This window comes from Maniola hyperantus, chromosome 13 (assembly GCF_902806685.2).
Source record: "Maniola hyperantus chromosome 13, iAphHyp1.2, whole genome shotgun sequence".
NCBI lineage: Eukaryota > Metazoa > Arthropoda > Insecta > Lepidoptera > Nymphalidae > Maniola > Maniola hyperantus.
Window position 1 is genome coordinate 3,514,555 of NC_048548.1, and position 17,972 is coordinate 3,532,526.

General features: G+C 35.8%; 1 protein-coding gene across 3 annotated transcripts in view; it reads right to left on the bottom strand.

Annotated features, from left to right (window-relative positions):
- LOC117987709 (homeobox protein unc-4-like) overlaps window positions 1–17,375 on the bottom strand; it is a 43,921-nt gene extending 26,546 nt beyond the window's left edge. For all 3 annotated transcript variants that reach the window (XM_069502704.1, XM_069502703.1, XM_034974749.2), the window contains exon 1: window positions 16,859–17,375. In XM_069502704.1, the coding sequence (XP_069358805.1) occupies window positions 16,859–17,072 (214 nt within the window). In that variant the 5' untranslated portion in view covers window positions 17,073–17,375. The remainder of the gene's footprint in view (window positions 1–16,858) is intronic.
- Between the last annotated feature and the right edge of the window lie 597 nt (window positions 17,376–17,972).

The window sequence follows — 17,972 nt, forward strand, 5'->3', positions numbered from 1 at the left end:
AATTTAAAATCCCTGCATCAATAATTGTTCAATTGTTGTGATTGGCTGAATTTATGGTATTTTTCTGCAACAATGTATTTTAGGCAAAAGCAAGAGAGTGGCGGTAATCAGGAACTCTAGGTACTGCAGTAGTTTAACAGCTATATGACGATCGCAATCACCTCTGATTGGCGATACGAAAAATGCATTGCAAAATGCATTGAATGCAGCAAACATATCATTGATTCAGCCAGTCACAACGATGGGGATGACGACTAGAGCAAAAATAAATAATTTATTAGTAATTATTAAATAGAGGGTCTTCCAAAATTCGTAAAATCCTCATTTGCTGCTAGATTTAAGTTTGTTAACCATTTTTAATTATCGATTTAACTAAAAAAGTACGTCAAATTAGTCAAATGTGTATGATGTCACATCTGTATATTTCACACAAGCTCCTATAGGTACCTACTATAAGCGAGCGTGTTGACGTTTGATAAAAAGTCGCTGATTTGACTAGTAGTCATCATCGCTATTGAAATTGTAATAGTGATTGATGCAGTTTTTTCTTAATCGACCAGCAGGGGTGATTGTGACCGTCACAATGTAGCCGTCATTTTACTTCAAGCTACGGGTCTTCTGCGTTAATAATCCAAGTTAATAATAATTCCAAAATCTACAAAGTGAAAATAACTCAACGGAATACCATACCTTCCTTAATAAGTGAATCACAGTTACTAGAACAACAATGTATATTAATTATAAGTTTATAACCCTGCAACTGTCCCTCTGTGTGCTGTACCCGGCGGCAGGCACAAGGGCCACATTATCATGACACCACTCGCGCCAGATTTATTACACTTATTATCATCTGCCCTTTGAGACACGTTAAATAATTAACTTCAAAGATATCGCCTTGTCGATATCGGTGTTATTGGAAACGTTATGTTACGAAATATTGAGTGACATGTTGATAGTATAGGGTTCGTTACTATATTTGTTGATATAAAATGTGATTTTATTGGTGTATTTTAATTGAAATATTATGATATTAGGTAGCTACTAGCTTACGCTCGCGACTTCGTTCGTGTGGACTTCACAAATTTCAAACCCCTATTTCACCCCCCTAAGGATTGAATTTTCAAGAATCCTTTCTTAACGGATGCCTACGTTATAATACCTATCTGCATGCCAAATTTCAGCCCGATCCGTCCAGTAGTTAGAGCTGTGCGTTGATAGATCAGTCAGTCACCCCTTCCTTTTATATATTTAGATTTGATTGAAAACGTATTTTACAAAAACAATACCATAAAATAAACAAGACAAAAACAAAGAAACTAAAAATAATTGTATGCAAAGGCAGCCTTATTGCTCAGGCCTCAGAGCAATATAGTTATAAATTCCACCATAATCAAGACCAATGATTCGGTTGACTTAATTAAAATCAGGTAGGTACAGGGTCTACCACTTGAACGTTAATTTTGTAAGTATATGAATTATGTAATTTTATATTGAATCAGTTTGTTTGTTCAGTGTCCATTTAATTAATCTCGATACGATTACTCATTCAACTTGATTGATTGATGAATTTATTTTTACACAGAAGTTACATTTTGAAGTCGTTTAATTGGATATTTAATTATTATTTGTCCACACAACACCATGTAAGTGTAGTTAGGTATAATTTGCATTGTACAATTACTTAAGTTTTTATTTGAGCTGTATTTAAATTTCGTAAAACTTGTACTCATAGTGGGTGGCAGGTATTATATTACAGATTTTTTTTTATTGATATCAAAACTGCATGCCATAAAAAGTAGGTATAATAACTTCAGATAGATAGAAGCTACAGAAATATCTATTAAAAAAATAGTCAGTTTTCTAAGTAATAGAAATAGAAAGATTTTTTATTAAAATAAACGAATACTTACATTACCTAAATGCTTTTGAATCGTCAAATGAATCACTGCTGCACAGATTAATTATTGGTTTCGCTAAAATGCACTGCTGGTTCGGAATGCTCCTCCAACCGATAAAAGCCCGCAAGAAACTCGGGGTTGCTCTTTTTAAAATAAGTATTAAATTTAGCTACAATAATAATATAATACGAGGAGCTAGCAAACAAAACGGTGTAACAAAACACTCTTTTTAGTATACGAATGTTTTTGGTTTTTGGCCCACTGCATAGGTACAAATCAAAAATCAAAAATCAAAAAATCTGATCTAATTTTCAACCAAAACCGACTAAAAGCCTGCGCTTAACATACGAGTAAGTTCATATCTTGATTTAGGTCAGTGAATAAAATCTGAACCCACAAACAAGCTAAACGGCATAAGACTGTGCTGAAATTGAATCCAAAATTCGTGATGTCGATTATAACGGTCCAATTAAGTGAAGTTTCAACAGCTTTCATTCAATTTTTTATTTCTCCTGTAAAAATAAATTACATGCAATACGGTATTTCACAACTAGTCAAATCAGTAACTTTTTATCAAACGTCAAAACGCGCACTTAGTAGGTATGCGATATTCTATGAAATACTCGAATGTGACGTCTCATTATAATGACGTACTTTTTAGTTTAATCGATAATTTAAAATGGTTATTACACTCAAAACTAACAAAGGGCGTGGATTTTACATATTTTGGAAGATCCTCTATTTATTAGTCATTGAGAAATAATTTATTTTTGATGTAGTCAAATACCCAATTACACAATTTATTCGCCAGCTTCTCATGTAAATAATAATAATATAATGTCAACTCACCTAGTATCACCTTGTTTATCCCATAAGTTACGGTACATTTAAGGCTTAAAGAGTGACCGATCCCCTAATGCTCCTTAGACCCCGACGCACTTAAAACATTGCACGCATCGGGCGTGACGTACGGGTTAATTTTATGCTACATTAATATGGGAGGGTTGGAGCCACTTTTTTAATAGGGTTAGTTATGGTGCCAGGTCTCTCAGTTAGACCCTATGTAGCATTCCCAGGGTTGGATCAAATGCGATTATGCATTCTTGTTCGGCTGATCCATTTATTTGTACTGTTAATACTTTTATTCTCGGTCGATTTGCTGGTTTCTACTATTGACGTTTCTAAGAGATTTATTGAAAAAAAAGCTGTAAGTATTTTTTAAATGTTAAGCAGTTAGAGTCAAATAAAATAATACTAATAGGGAGGTACGATCAGCGACTATGAAGTTTGGATCATTGTACACACTATACTATACACAATACACCTTTCTTACCTGTACTGCGTTATCTCCCAAAGCCACCATGAAAAAAAACTTCAGTTCTGTTATACGCGTAGAAACTTACAGCTTTTGTAAAATAACGAAGGTCTGCCTCTCCCGGGCTCTTAGTCCAATACTTGTAGTAGTAGGTACTGACGTTTATACAATTGATTTTTTAGTTCATTGAATTTTATTAATATTGCCGAACCGAACATTAAAAGCATTTAATACTTAGTCGAATGAGTCTGTGGTTGAACACAGACTGCGTTAAGAATTTTTTGTGTTGTTTCGGATTGACTATGCTGCGTAGGCCCTACTGGCCGCTACAGCGTCACCGGGGGGAATTAATTAAGATTAAGTTCGATAATTAAGAATTATCGAACACTCGCTTTTATACCAATCGATTCAAGATGGTGATGCAACACATCACGTGACTTCTGTCAGAGATAATAATTAATTATTATAAGTGCGCTAACAATTTTTTTAAGATTATTTTATTTCATTTCATTTAAAAAAACGTGATGTGATAGGAAATTGCGCTGAAAATCTGGCAGTTTCCCATTAATAACCAAATAAAGCTCTTAACAACCTAATTTTAAAAAAATCTCTTTATTGTACTTTTTTGTACAAATAAATCTGAAATTTGAAAAAAATCACACAAAGCAATATAGCAACGCTTTATTTGAACGAATTCTCATAATTATAAATCAGATCAATTTGTAAGTTTACGCATATTATTCATTTTCTATACTTATCATGGTAAAAAAATGTGAGGGTGATTTTTTGTTTTACTCCCTTATTTGTTGAAACAAAAAAAAAAACAAAAGCAATCGCAATTATTTCTACTCCAACGATATTAATTGTTCATGTAACATACGAAAGCGTTAAATTAAGTTTTTGACAAATCACAAAAAATGTATTCTGTGGGTGACATTTTTTTAACAGTGCCCATGAATGAACAAAACAACGAATGAATGAGATTGAATGACATGGTTATCAAAAGAACAAAAGTTTTGTCTTAGATTTTATTATTTATTTTTATTTAATGCTCAACAAATAAATTACACCAGGATGAGAGAAAAGTATTCTGAAATATATTATTAAAAATAAATAAAATTGCTATTTATAAAAATATTTAGTCAGTGTACGCTAATAATATTTTGTAATTTTTTATGAATAGATATTTTAGGAAACCCGATTTCATTTATTCCATCTGCATCCCTAAACGTGTTCGGTATTGAATTCTGACTAGGTAGATTTTTTTATGGTAGATACATATTTAAAAATTAGTGGTGTAACTAATGGCTAACTTTAACCGCGTAATGAGTATACCTACCTACCTATCTTAAAACGGAAAAACAGAAATTTCATGCGGACAAAGTCGCGGGCTCGTTGATAGTACGACATCTGGGCAAACGACACAAGGAAACAAGATAACAGCTTTCCTATGAGTTCAATACAACGGCAGTCTCCCGAGCCCAATTTCCTCGTTACCTAACCAATAAACCGCTAAACTAGAGGACATATTGGCGCGAAATCCACGTCTCCCGTGACCAATTGCGATGGAGGGTGAACCGGGCAAAACGGCACAGTGTAAATAGTAAAAAAAGCGTTTCGAATTAGACAAATGCGTGTTTTGGGGCACGCGACGCCCGATTTGACACGCGTCGAGCGTGTTGCAAGATGTACCTGATTTATAGTTCAAAATTGGCTGATAAGTGACACTGAGTCTATAAAATATTTATTTAGCATACACATTGCTCAATTCATTTCAGCAAATTGTCAAACTTTCAATAGTATAAGGCACCTAGACTAGATGTTTCAGAAATTCATATTATGAATTCTCTATCTTGTGTGCAATTAAGTGAGTAGGTATATTTATCTATCTATCTATATATCTATCAAAACTCAATGCAAGTGCAAATGCTCATCTCGCAAGCAACAAAATAAAACACGAAGTAGATAATTCAATTATTTACTCATTGGTTCCTTTCCAAGTCTAATCTTAATAGTTGATAGAGCATTGTGGTTAATAATTCTGTTGTACACGAGCTCTAAACTAAACAAATTGTCAGCTCTTAATCTAGTGCTAGCTATCCTTTATTTCTGGGAATGTTATGAAAGGGATAGTAATAGATTTAGATCTTGATCTTAGTTTAGAGAGATTGTGTACAGCAAAAATTAGCCACAATGTTGGTAAGAAGAAAGTGGTAAATACTTCTACCATCTACTTGTCAGGCACTGGTTATATCTAGGTAGGTATATATTATTTAAACATGACCGAAAATTCTGAAAAGATAATTCTGGTAAACCCACAGAATTCTTAATAAGTAGATAAACCTATATTTTTTTATTTTATTGGTTTACCACGATAAGATAGATAAAATAAGACACTGTTATCTTCAAATTGAAAGGCGTTGCACCACCGATGTGCGTTGTTAATTTGTATTGATTTGACACAATATGCGTCAGTGGCGCGACAAGACCACGGTTAAACCCACAATAAACCTATATTTTTGGTTTGGTACCTACATGATATATAGCTACATAGGTAGTTAAAATATAAGGCACTGATTATAATTGAATAGTACACCACACCATCAACGCGTGTTGTTGACAACATACCTATAAAGTTAGCCTTACTGCCGTACTCAGAGTCGCTTAATCGTTACTTAAGTTTAGTTAAAACGAGACAGAGCTATATCTCTCACATAAATCTGTCTCGTTTTAACTCAATCTTAAGTAACGATTAGCGACTCTGAGTGCGGCGATTAGACTCGCTTAGAATCTTGCTTTTTAGGTAACAAAGCGAAACAAATATCGGTACATCCATCTACTGGCAAAACGAATACAAGTGAGTGATTGCCAGTTAACAAATACCCAGTACCAAATTTTCTTATTCAAAGCCAGTTATAAAGTAAATAACAATATCAAATTCGTCTAACTCCATATTATGTTTAGACAGAATAGAACGACTCCCTATTAATTTCACAACAGCTGTATAATAAAAGTAGTCTTTGGTTTTATTTTAGAGGTTCGAGGTCGTCACTCCCCTGTTCGGGGTGTGTAAGGAAATGGCCCTTGAAATTGGCTGCCACCCGGTTTCGGTTACATTTTGCGCACCTTGCCGTTGCCCGACGACTTGACTAATAGGTCTTATTAGCCCTTATTACCAACATCTCTGGCCTTTTGTCACTTGTAATGAAGTTGTTTTTGTGTCTTTATACACCGAGCGAAACGATTCGACACCTTGAACACACTTGATGGCAATGGAGGCTAATTCCATTTTTTGTCGGACGCAATTTGCAGCAGTTGTCATACTTTTTTCATATTATCAATCATATTTCATGATTGACTGCGAATTGCTCGTTTGCTTATGACTTTTACTTTTTAGCGTTCCTTTTTTGCTTCTCAATGAACTTTATAAGTTTATAGGTTTGCGTGTTCGTTAAGCAGGTATCTTAAAGTCAGGCTTAATTCTTGTTTACTGTCTCTACCATCTGGTAATAGAGTCGTTAAAAGTGGAATATTTTAATTAAGTATTTGTATTATTTGTACTGAACTATTCGTGAAAGTTTAACGTGTTCCATACCTACTTGTTATGTTGGGTTTAAAATTAAAATAAATAGAAATGCGACGTTGCGACGAAGAATCAAAAAATATTACAGTAGGTACCTACGTGGCAGTAAATATTGTTCATCGACCTTTTTAACCGACTTCAAAAAAGGAGGAGATTCTCAATTCGTCGGAATCTTTTTTTTTTAATGTATGTTACCCTATTACTCGAAGACGCCTGGACCATAAATAATTAGTGTTTGACATATCCCATTTGAGAGTCAAGCGATTTGACATTTTTTTTAATTTTCCAACTAATTACAGAACAAATCTATAGAAAGACCTGGCGGTTTCGAAGAACGTTGTCTTGTCTCTGTCGTTGAGACTGATAAAACATCACATAGGTATGAGTGACAGAGACAACGCTTTACAAAGCTGAAATCTCATTCTAAAGGTCGATGTACAATATTTCTTGCCGGCTACTGTACCTACCGTCTGCTGGAATAAAAACACTATTATTGAAATCCTACATAACGTTATTTGCATAAATTGTAAAACGTACCTACGTTGTACAATTTATGCAAATAATTATTGAAAACTAAAGTAGAAAAAGAAAATAATTATACCTACAACAAAATAATAAAATCTACACACATAATATATTCCATAACGATTAATTTTTCTATTAACGATGAAAACGTGTTGTGTTTTATTTGACCGTTATTAAGGTTTTTTAAACGAAACTATTACATTTTAAAGCAGGCGAGGGCGCGGTTATTTATGTGCTGCTCCTTTCTAGCCCGGTCTCCCCTCACCCTTTATTGATGTACTTTTGACTAGTTGTGATTTCTGTTTATTAGGCCATTTAGCTTTGTTACTTCGAGAGGAGTTTGTTTTCTTAAGGGGGAAATTTATTCATAGTTATAAACAGTAAACTTACAATTCTGCTGAGTGCAGTTCGTATTGTACAGAGTAGACTAAGTAGTTATCGTACATATTATTATACCTATACCTGAAAATTGTAGATATTTTTGAGCTTTTGGACAAAAATGAAAAGTACCTACGTGTTACAGGATTTTTGGAAATCCGACCCTCTCACCGACTACTTTCAAAACTTTCACTCGAGCGAAGCCGGGGCGGATCAGCTAGTAATAGATAAAACATGCCTTTAAAAGTCAAATAAAATTTAAAATTCAATTGTTCCCATCAATCTTTTCCGTAAATATTTTCCATTCATTCATTCGTTCAATTCGTTTCGTTCGTCGTAATTACGAACACTCTTAGACAGTACAACAAGCGCCAATGTCGAAAGTCAATTAAAAGTTTAGATCAGGCACTGGCATGATTACGAAATGCTAAACTTTTTAGGGTTCCGTACCTACCCGTGTGTCAGCGGGACCCTATTACTAAGCTTCTGATGTCCGTCCGTATCCCTGTCTGTCTGTCAATTCGTCTGTCCATCCGGCGGGCAATATCTCATGAACCGCGATACCTAGTAAGTCAACAGTTGAAATTTTCACAGAGCATGTTTCCCGCTATAACAACAAATAATAAAAACCTAGATGGCGAATTTCAAAATGGCCGCCATGCAAATTAAGAAAAATTAAAGAGTAGGTAGGCATATAGTGTTCGATATATTTTGTACGATGGTACGGAATCCTTCATGTTCGAGTCCGACTCGCACTTGACCTGTTTTATTTTCACTTCATCGCTCGGCTGGCGAAGAATCAAATTGATTAGAGCTGCTCCAAATGACAGTTCGTTCGTGTACAAGTCTATTGTTTACAAGCTGTTAAACTGTAAAATAGCTTAATCGACAATAATTTTTTCGTAGCAGCCATAGATCACCAATGTTTTGGTGACGACACGGTAAAGGAAATGTTTTTTGTTTACAGTCAAAACAGATAGCAAAAAGAGGTCTAGTGACTCTTTCATTTTGTTGTTTTAAGTTTCAACACAGTCAGTTGGATCAGCTACTTACTTAGTTGTTCAAAGTGGGTTATTGTTTTTGCTTATGGCGTAGCGGATGTAGCGGGCGTAGCATGCGGATTAGTCTATTTATTCATTTTCCAGTGGGATTGGCTATTATATTCTGTACCCGTAGTACAAGATTTTACGTCTCACCAAACGAAACCAAATTCGAGAGTCGAAATACTTCCGCGTTACAGTAAAATGGACTTAAACAGCCTTGAATTGAAGTCAAATATTCAATGCCAATGATTTTAATTTCGCAATGTTTCCGCTTGGAGCGCTGGCTGTAGAAGTGTAGACAAACTTGAGCTTTAAAACAAAGCATTTAAGATCCAGTTTACTGTAACGCGGAAGTATTTCGACTCTCGAATTTGGTTTGGTTTGGTGAGACGTAAAATCTTGTACTACGGGTACTGGTCGTACATCGTAATTATGACAGATTGGACAAGGACAAGATGGCACACATTGGAATTTGTGGTTTTTGGAAAAATTTGTACAGTACGCGGCAGAAAGTACTTAGGTGTAGGTAAGTACATCGGCCTTTAGAATGACATTTCGGCATAGTAGAGCGTTGTCTCTGTCACTCATAGCTATATGTCGTTCTGTCGGTCTCAACGACAGAGACAACGCTCTACAAATCTGCTATCTCCTTCTAAAGGTCGATGTCACATTACTTTCTGCCGCGTACTGTAAATATATCTGGGTATAGAGTAGGTACCTACCTGGCTAGAGCCTAGAGCCCTTCGGGTTCACTTGCTGTAGCCTGCAGCCCGTCAATTTTACTCTGGCTTACCATAACTAATAACTACCTATAAACTACTATCTTTATCCAACCAACCCTCCCGCCCCCCAGCAATTTTTAGGGTTCCGTACCTCAAAAGGAAAAACGGAACCCTTATAGGATCACTTTGTTGTCTGTCTGTCTGTCTGTCTGTCTGTCTGTCAAGAAACCTACAGGGTACTTCCCGTTGACCTAGAATCATGAAATTTGGCAGGTAGATAGATCTTATAGCTGACATTTGGGGAAAAAATCTGAAAACCGTGAATTTAGGGTTAGATCACACAAAAAAAATTGTGGTCATGAACTAATAATTAGTATTTTCAACTTTCAAAGTGAGTGACTTTATCAAATGGGGTAGCATATGAAAGGTCTTCACCTGTACATTCTAAAACAGATTTTTATTTATTTTTAAGCATCATAGTTTTTGAATTATCGTGCAAAATGTCGAAAAAATACGACTGTAGTACGGAACCCTCATTGCGCGAGCCTGACTCGCACTTGGCCGGTTTTTTAAAATGTTAAACTTAAAATGAACAAATCACCGTTTCCGATTACAATTAATAATCTATAAACATTTGGAGCAGCCACCGGGTACTTGTCGAAGGCTGTGCGGGTGTGCGGGGTGTCCCCACCCCAATTGCCATCTCGACCTGTCGCGTGCTATCTCTACATAGTATAAAATTAAGTCGCTTCCCGCTGTCTGTATGTATGTATGTATGAACGCGTAGATCTTTTAAACTACGCAACGGATTTTAATGCGGTTTTCACCAATAGATAGAGTGATTCAAGGGGAAGGTTTATAGCTATAGTTTAATTCTCAAAAAATTAGAGATCCCTAGAGAAATTGAAATAATGTGAATTAGGTCGGAAAATAATTCTTTCATTTGAGAGTTTCCGAGGCAATGACACCTCAATGACACCACATTAGTATCTACATTGCACCCATGCGAAGCCTAGTAGGTACTAAATGTCAGTGAATAAATATCTCTCGTAAAATAGCTTGAGGTCATTAACACTATAAGTAGTAATAATGTCGTCCTAGGACAAACTTCTTATCAAACAAAGATAGCTCTAACGCTCAATAGTCATAAAGGATATTTTCACACAACTTAGGCTAGTTATCGCGGCTCCTTTCTAAAGAAGATATTAATTTATAATAATAAATGTTTTACGAGTGGTGAGCAAATTGTTAGTAGACTGCATAAATTAAAATTGTTTTATAGACGTGATAAAAATGTTAGTGGTAATTAAGTGAATTAATTTTATTAATTTTTATTTTTGGTGAACCAACGTCCTCGTAGGTGGGTACTTAGACCTAAAATCGAAAATACCCCATGTAGTAGGTACAAATACGCGACAGGTCGATATGGCAATCTGGGCCCGTATAAGACGGGGGGACCCCTCGCACACCCACGTCACCCGCGCTGTCTAACACCGGGTTAGCGCCGGAGCTGTCTGGGTGTGCGGGGCGTTCCCACCCTGATTGCCATCTCGACCTGTCGCGTACTATAGGTATCTCATCATCATCATCATCATCATCGTCAACTAATAGATGTTCAAAGCTGAACATAAGCCTCCCACGCCACGATCTTGCACCGCCTGAATCCAGCGGGTCCTTGCGACTCGTTTGATGTAGTCTGATTCGATTCTCCGAGAAGGTTTCTGCGATTTGTTTGTCTTAAGTCAGCTAAGGAAAACTGAAGTAGGTAGCTAAGTAAGTAAGTAGGATACCTATGACCTATAGGTACACTACTACAAGTGGATCAACGAATGGACATAAAAACTACAGGTTATCTCATTATCTGTACCCAACCCAATATCAGTGTTTTAAGCAGTTCCTCTAGGTAATCAAATTATTCTACTTCATAAAAAGTAGGTACAATAACACCTTACCTAGTTAACAATCATAGAGATCTATGACCCAGCTGCATAAATCACTGATAAAAAATATTGATATTTCTATTATATTGCGATAAAAAATGAATTGTTGCCAGTCACAAAGCGGTGTGGTCATGCGTCATCCACAACACATTTAACATCCTAATTTCGTGGGTAACACCTCAGCGCTAGTGCCGACAAAAGAGTCGATAAAAATCTGGATATCGACAATCGCGGGGCGAGCGTCGCGCACAGCAGGCGGCCGTACCGACAACTAAGTAATAACTTACATATGGATTATGCTCGTTAGCCTCTTCGCACCTTGCCGGCGTTTATTTTTTCAAGGTTCCGTACCTCAAAAAGGTGAAAAGGAACCCTTTAAAGGGTCATATCTAAAAGGAAAAGGTGACTGACTGACTGATCTATCAACGCACACCTCAAACTACTGGACGGATCGGGCTGAAATTTGGCATGCAGATAACTATTAGTATAACGTGGGTATCTGCTAAGAAAGGATTTTTAAAAATTCAACCCCTAAAGGGGTGAAATAGGGGTTTGAAATTTGTGTAGTCCAAGCGGACGAAGTCGCGAGGATAAGCTAGTTATGTCATATGAATATCGGCTAAACTAACATATTTGTCAGAGTCCCGAACCTCCCTATCACCACTTCTTTTTCGCGCGCATGGAGGTATCAAGTACCTGATTGCAGTTGGAGACAATTTAAGGTTTAACACATAATTACAGGTACATATCTTTTCAAGGAACCCTCGGTTGTGAGTCCGACTCGCACTTGGCCGTTTTTTTTTAATACAAAATTTATTCAAACGAGAATTTCGGGGCATAATGCCTTAATAATATTAAAAACGATAACTTATGGCTGAGATTTAGAATAGGCACCTACTTACCTCTAAGTAGATCGTGCATTATTTATTCAGATATTATTTTTAATCTGGCCTAGCCCTCTTAAAATCAACACGCGGTGAATTCTGAGCGTGAATAATGTGGCCTTGTCAGTTGATTAAGAATTTGTAATGCAGTCGAGCAAACAAATTGTGCGGACGTATATTTTCTTTAACAGATTTTGACAGCGGTCACGAGCGATAATGCGCGTTCTAAACACACTTACAAGTTACAACACTATTTTAATATTTTAATAGTGGCAATTTTTTTGAGCACAATAAATAAGGTTAACTATTGTCTCTATATTGGCAATAATTTTATTGCGATAAATAGCTGCTATAATGCGCGTTCTATAGGAATTAGGTACAACACTATTTTTATAGTGGCAATTTTTTGTGCATTATAAATAATGTTAACCATTGTGTAAAAAGACAATAATTATCATGTCTTTTATAAAGAGTTGAAATTTCATGATAATGAAGTCTCGTAGGTGCCTAATTTCGGATGTTTTTTAATAAGGTGGTAACACCTTAATTAGGTAGGTATGTTAAATTCTCTAAAATCTTAAATCTAGTTCTACATTTTAATTAACTTCAGAAATTTAATTACCTACCTACATTAAATGTTCAAAAAATATTAAACGTTAAGATGGAACCATGGAACTCTACGTTTCTCGAAATGATTAAATTAATTACCTAGATAGTGCATGAAATTAAAATATGCGCTCTAATAACGAAAAAATGAAATTTTCTAAGAGAAATAAGTACAGTATACGGCAGAAAATAATAGAACCTTTAGAGATAGCGGATTTGTAGAACTTTCATTGTCTCCGTCGTCGTTGAGACCGACAAAACGTCATCCTACTTAGGTATGAGTGACAGAGACAACGCTCTACAAAGCCGAAATGTCATTTTAAATGCCGATGTACATTATTTTCTGCCGCATAATGTAGTCAAAAATGTCTTTTACAGATTACAAACAAAGAAAGACTTGAAAAGATCTTTATAAAAAGAGTACCTAAATAGGCACCTTCTAGGCAGGTGCGCTCCATTTTAGGCTGCATCATCACTTACTACTTATTTGGTGTGATTGCAGTGAAGCGTAGGTAGGTAGGTAGGTAGATATTTATTTAAATTTTCTAAATTTTATGTTTAAATTTTACTATGCCTATATTATATTTAAAAATAAACCTCATTGTTAAAATTTCTCACTATACCGGTCTCAGTGCTCACTTGTTCTTATTGTTTTCCACAGTCAATTTTCACTCTTTCTCGAATCCGCGACGAATAGGTATATAGGTACTTCTTAAGTTTCTATACGCGCTAGTCAGTACTAATTTTATAAATGCGAAAATGTGCCTGTTTGTCTCCTAGCCTTTCACGGCTAATCTGTTCTACCGATTTTGACGAAATTTGGAACAGAGATAGCTTGCATCCCGGGGAAGGCCATAGGCTGCTTTTTATCCCTATGGGATATTTAAATACCTAAATCCACGCAGACGAAGTCGCGAGAATCATCTAGTTGATAATAATTCTAAAGCTTCACTAAAGGTTTTAAGGATATTTTAATAAATACATTAAAAATATGAATAAATAGCATATTATGTATTAATCTGTTTAGTATTTTAGAATTCAAAAATACTTGTAAAAGTTTAATTGAATAAATAAAAAAATAGCTAGGTACTTAAACACCTATTGTTCTTATTTTATATTAATATCTACTTAGTTTACCTACAGAAGTTTAAAAAATGTAGATAGGTACTTAGCACTAAAATATACCAGATTTAGGGACAATTTATTTCACATTTTTTAGTTTTTAGACTAATTTAATTAAGTTAAATAAAATGTAAGTCGTAATCTTCCACATTTTATTTGAAGTTTAAACCTTGACAAGTAAAATAACAATAAAAGCATGCACTTTATTTATTAGATTGTTACAAAGTTAACACACAATTAAAAATTAATTTAGTCATTAAGGGGTAGATAGGTTTGTAAATTTATTATGTCGTAAAAATTAAATATAGCTTCCTTAATAAAATTTCTGTATCTGATATAATATTATTAAGTAGGTAAATGAACTAAGAGCCAGTGCGTGCCAGACCTTCGTTACTTTATAAAAGCTGAAAGTTTATCTGCGTAGGTATTGTTCCCAACACTGGGAGAAACGTTTGTTTGGATCATGGTGACTTTGGGAGATAACAGGTAATAATGGTGTTAAAAATCTTACGTCAAAGTAAACCTAAAGTCTAATTTTTTTATATTTTCTTCAGAAATCACGTCATGGCAACCTCCTGCCAGACACCCTTAAACTTTTAAACTTTGGTCCACGACACTATAAGTGTCTGGCAATCCATGACGTGATTCTAATACTTACTTAGTCTGAAGACAATATTAAAAAATTAACTTTATACTTATACGTAAGATTTTGTACACTGTTATTAGGTATCTACCTATTATTTCCCAAAGTCACCATGATTCAAACAAACATCCATTCTAAGTAACGTTCCTCCCAATGTTATGGACATACGCAGATAAACTTTCAGCTTTTATAAAATAACGTATCTAGGTACCTACTACATACCTAAACTATCATGACTCGCTGAATTTTCAGTGTCACGGAAGTCAGTTTTTTTGCGAAAATCAAATTAATTGAGGTAAGTAGGTACCTACTTACCTACCTATAGTACGACAGGTCGAGATCGCAATTGGCAAGGGAACACCCCGCACACCCGCACAGCTCTTGCGCTTACCCGGTGCGGGAGAGCGTGGGTGACGTGCGGGTATGCGTGGCATCTCCCCGCGTCACAGCCCGATTTCCATCTCGACCTGTCGTGGACTTTAGTACCTACTTACCTAATTCATTACCTACCTACTGTAATAATTAAGATCAAAGGACGGTACCTACGTGTTACGGAACCCTTCGTGTGCAAGTCCAACTCGCACTTGATCGGTTTTAGGGTTCCGTACTTCAAAAGGAAAAACGGAACCCTTATAGGATCACTTTGTTGTCTGTCTGTCTGTCTGTCTGTCAAGAAACCTACAGGGTACTTCCCGTTGACTAGAATCATGAAATTTGGCAGGTAGGGTCTTATAGCTGGCTTTAGGTGGAAAATCTGAAAACCGTGAATTCAGGGTTAGATCACACAAAAAAAATTAAATTGTGGTCATGAACTAATACTAGTATTTTCAATATTCGAAGTAAGATAACTACCTATATCAAGTGGGGTATCATATGAAAGGGCTTTACTTGTGCATAAAACAGATTTTTATTTATTTCTAAGCATTTTAGTTATTGAATTATCGTGCAAACTGTCCAAAAAATACGACTGTATTACGGAACCCTCGTTGTGCGAGCCTGGCTCGCACTTGGCTGGTTTTTTTATATTTAATACCTAATTGCTTTGAATGGACCATTATTTGTTCCCATCTTTGGACTGGTCCAATCATGACAACTTTAGAAGAACTATGAGTTGGAACCAGAAATATGTATGAGACTATATTTTATACTTGTAAACCTTCCAGTTTATCTCTCAAAGTTTAATTAATTTTAAGCCGTGAAGTAAAGTGGTCCAATCATAGCAACCTTCCCTTAAGTGAGTATAAAAAAATTTACTACACCTTTATTAAGTAGGTAGGTAGGTACCTACCTGCTTCAATATCCAATTATAAGAAGTAAGATATTTAGTTCTAATAAGAAAAAATATGTGCATAGAGTTTATCTCACGAAAGCTGATATTGATCTTTTAGCCTTTTTAGAAACCTGCAACACTACAGTCACTTATTTATTTTTTACTCAGTAAAAATTTTCTGCGGGATTTATTTTTATTAGAAATCTCCATCAATGTAACAGTTTAAAATGTAGAATTCAATGGGCAGGCAGGTAGGTGGGTAGATATACCTACATATAGAAATGCGCGTGGTATCAATAAAACTAGTCTGATATTATTTTTATAAAAAAGTCTCATATTTTTTTACTAATGCACCTAGTCCAGTTTATGATCCCATGTTTTCTGCTAGTGGATTTTCATAAATTAGGAATTGACTGCATAGAATATAGGGATAAGCAATCAGCATATTATTTAGGTAGATTTCATTTAATTTTGGCGTCTTTACCTAAGTAGGTATCAGCTTTCACTAGACAGATCCTTGCCACATCTTACTTATTTTTTCTTTTATAAATACCTACCTACTTGACTTGGTAACTTGATAATTAGATTTTATGGGAAGTTCTACTTATTTATTAAATAGGTAGGTAGGTACTTTACACCTAACTTTCGTTTGGGAGACTACACATGTTAGGATTACCATGGATCAATAATAAAGAATGAAGTCATTTTAATGGCTTAGGTAGGTCCTACATTAGTTACGTAAAATCTATAATATTATACCTAAGTACCTAGGTATCTTTACCTACTATGGGTAACATAGTAGGTAGGTAGGTAAGTACCTACTTACTTATTAGGTACCTAGGTACCTAGTGAACTTTGCGTTATATTAATCTTATTAGCTATCATTCTTATTAGGTAGGTATCTATTTTCCGAGTTCAGCTTTACCTACCTTTACTGCTTCCTCCATCTTCATTAGAATCCTCACTCGGAGGTCCATGGGGTGCTCTCGTTGGCAACGGATGAGGAAGCCTCGGACGGGTCAAAAAGGGGGGTGGGACTCCAAAGAAAGGTAAGAAAGGGGGCCAGGCTGGCCTCGGCGCGAGGCCCGCCGCCGCCGCCGCATACAATTGCAAGGGCGCCGGCAGCCCGCCTTCCAAAACCATGGTCCGATTTGCACTCGATATCTTGACTATCGACAACCGTCAACACTACAAACGAGCGCGCGCATTCTTAACAGTCATAATATGTACAATCAACACCAAAACTCTTTAAGTCACTGTCACTTAGTCAAATATTTTTGATATAATATCACACATCGCATATCCGAAAGTGTGCTCTCACGGCTCGGTTACCCGGCACTGAGATGGCGCGCCTGACGCGGGGCGGAGCGACACCCCCCCTACCCCCACCTGTACACAAATTAATTCCCCGCCTCTTTCATATTATAGATTTATTCCTCCGACAGTACAACGTACGGCGTCGCTAAACAATATTAAACCTTATGTCTCGCAGTTACAGATGGGTATTGAATAGAGGGTAATAAATTAAGGCTTGCCATACGTGGAATTAACGATATCGTAGACGGCGAGTGAGGTTGTTCAGAAATGAACCTTGTTGTTTGAGACGTAGAGTTTAGATAATATTGCATGATTGCGGGTGTTCAGTGGATTTATAAGGCCGTCGTACGTTTATACGGGGTTGCGGGGCCGTCATAATCTTTTTTAGCCGCATGGCGCGCCGCTACAGCAAGACATATAGATAATCGGCAAGAAGTTACCTATAGATATTATAGATAGATAGTTAATAACATTTGCGTTTCGTAAACTCATATATTTTCTTTAGCAGATGCAATATAAATAATAATGCTATTGTGTAAATTGGGTAAACAGAAACTTTTTAATAATCATAACAGGTTTTCTGAATTGTGACAATGTAAACAAATTGCAATGGCTTACGTCTTTCATTGTAAATAAGTAGGTAGGTAAATAATTTATTCGATTGCTTAGAGCTTTATTCATTTATGTAACTAAGCTTAAGCTGTCTACAAATGTGTTAGGTACCTA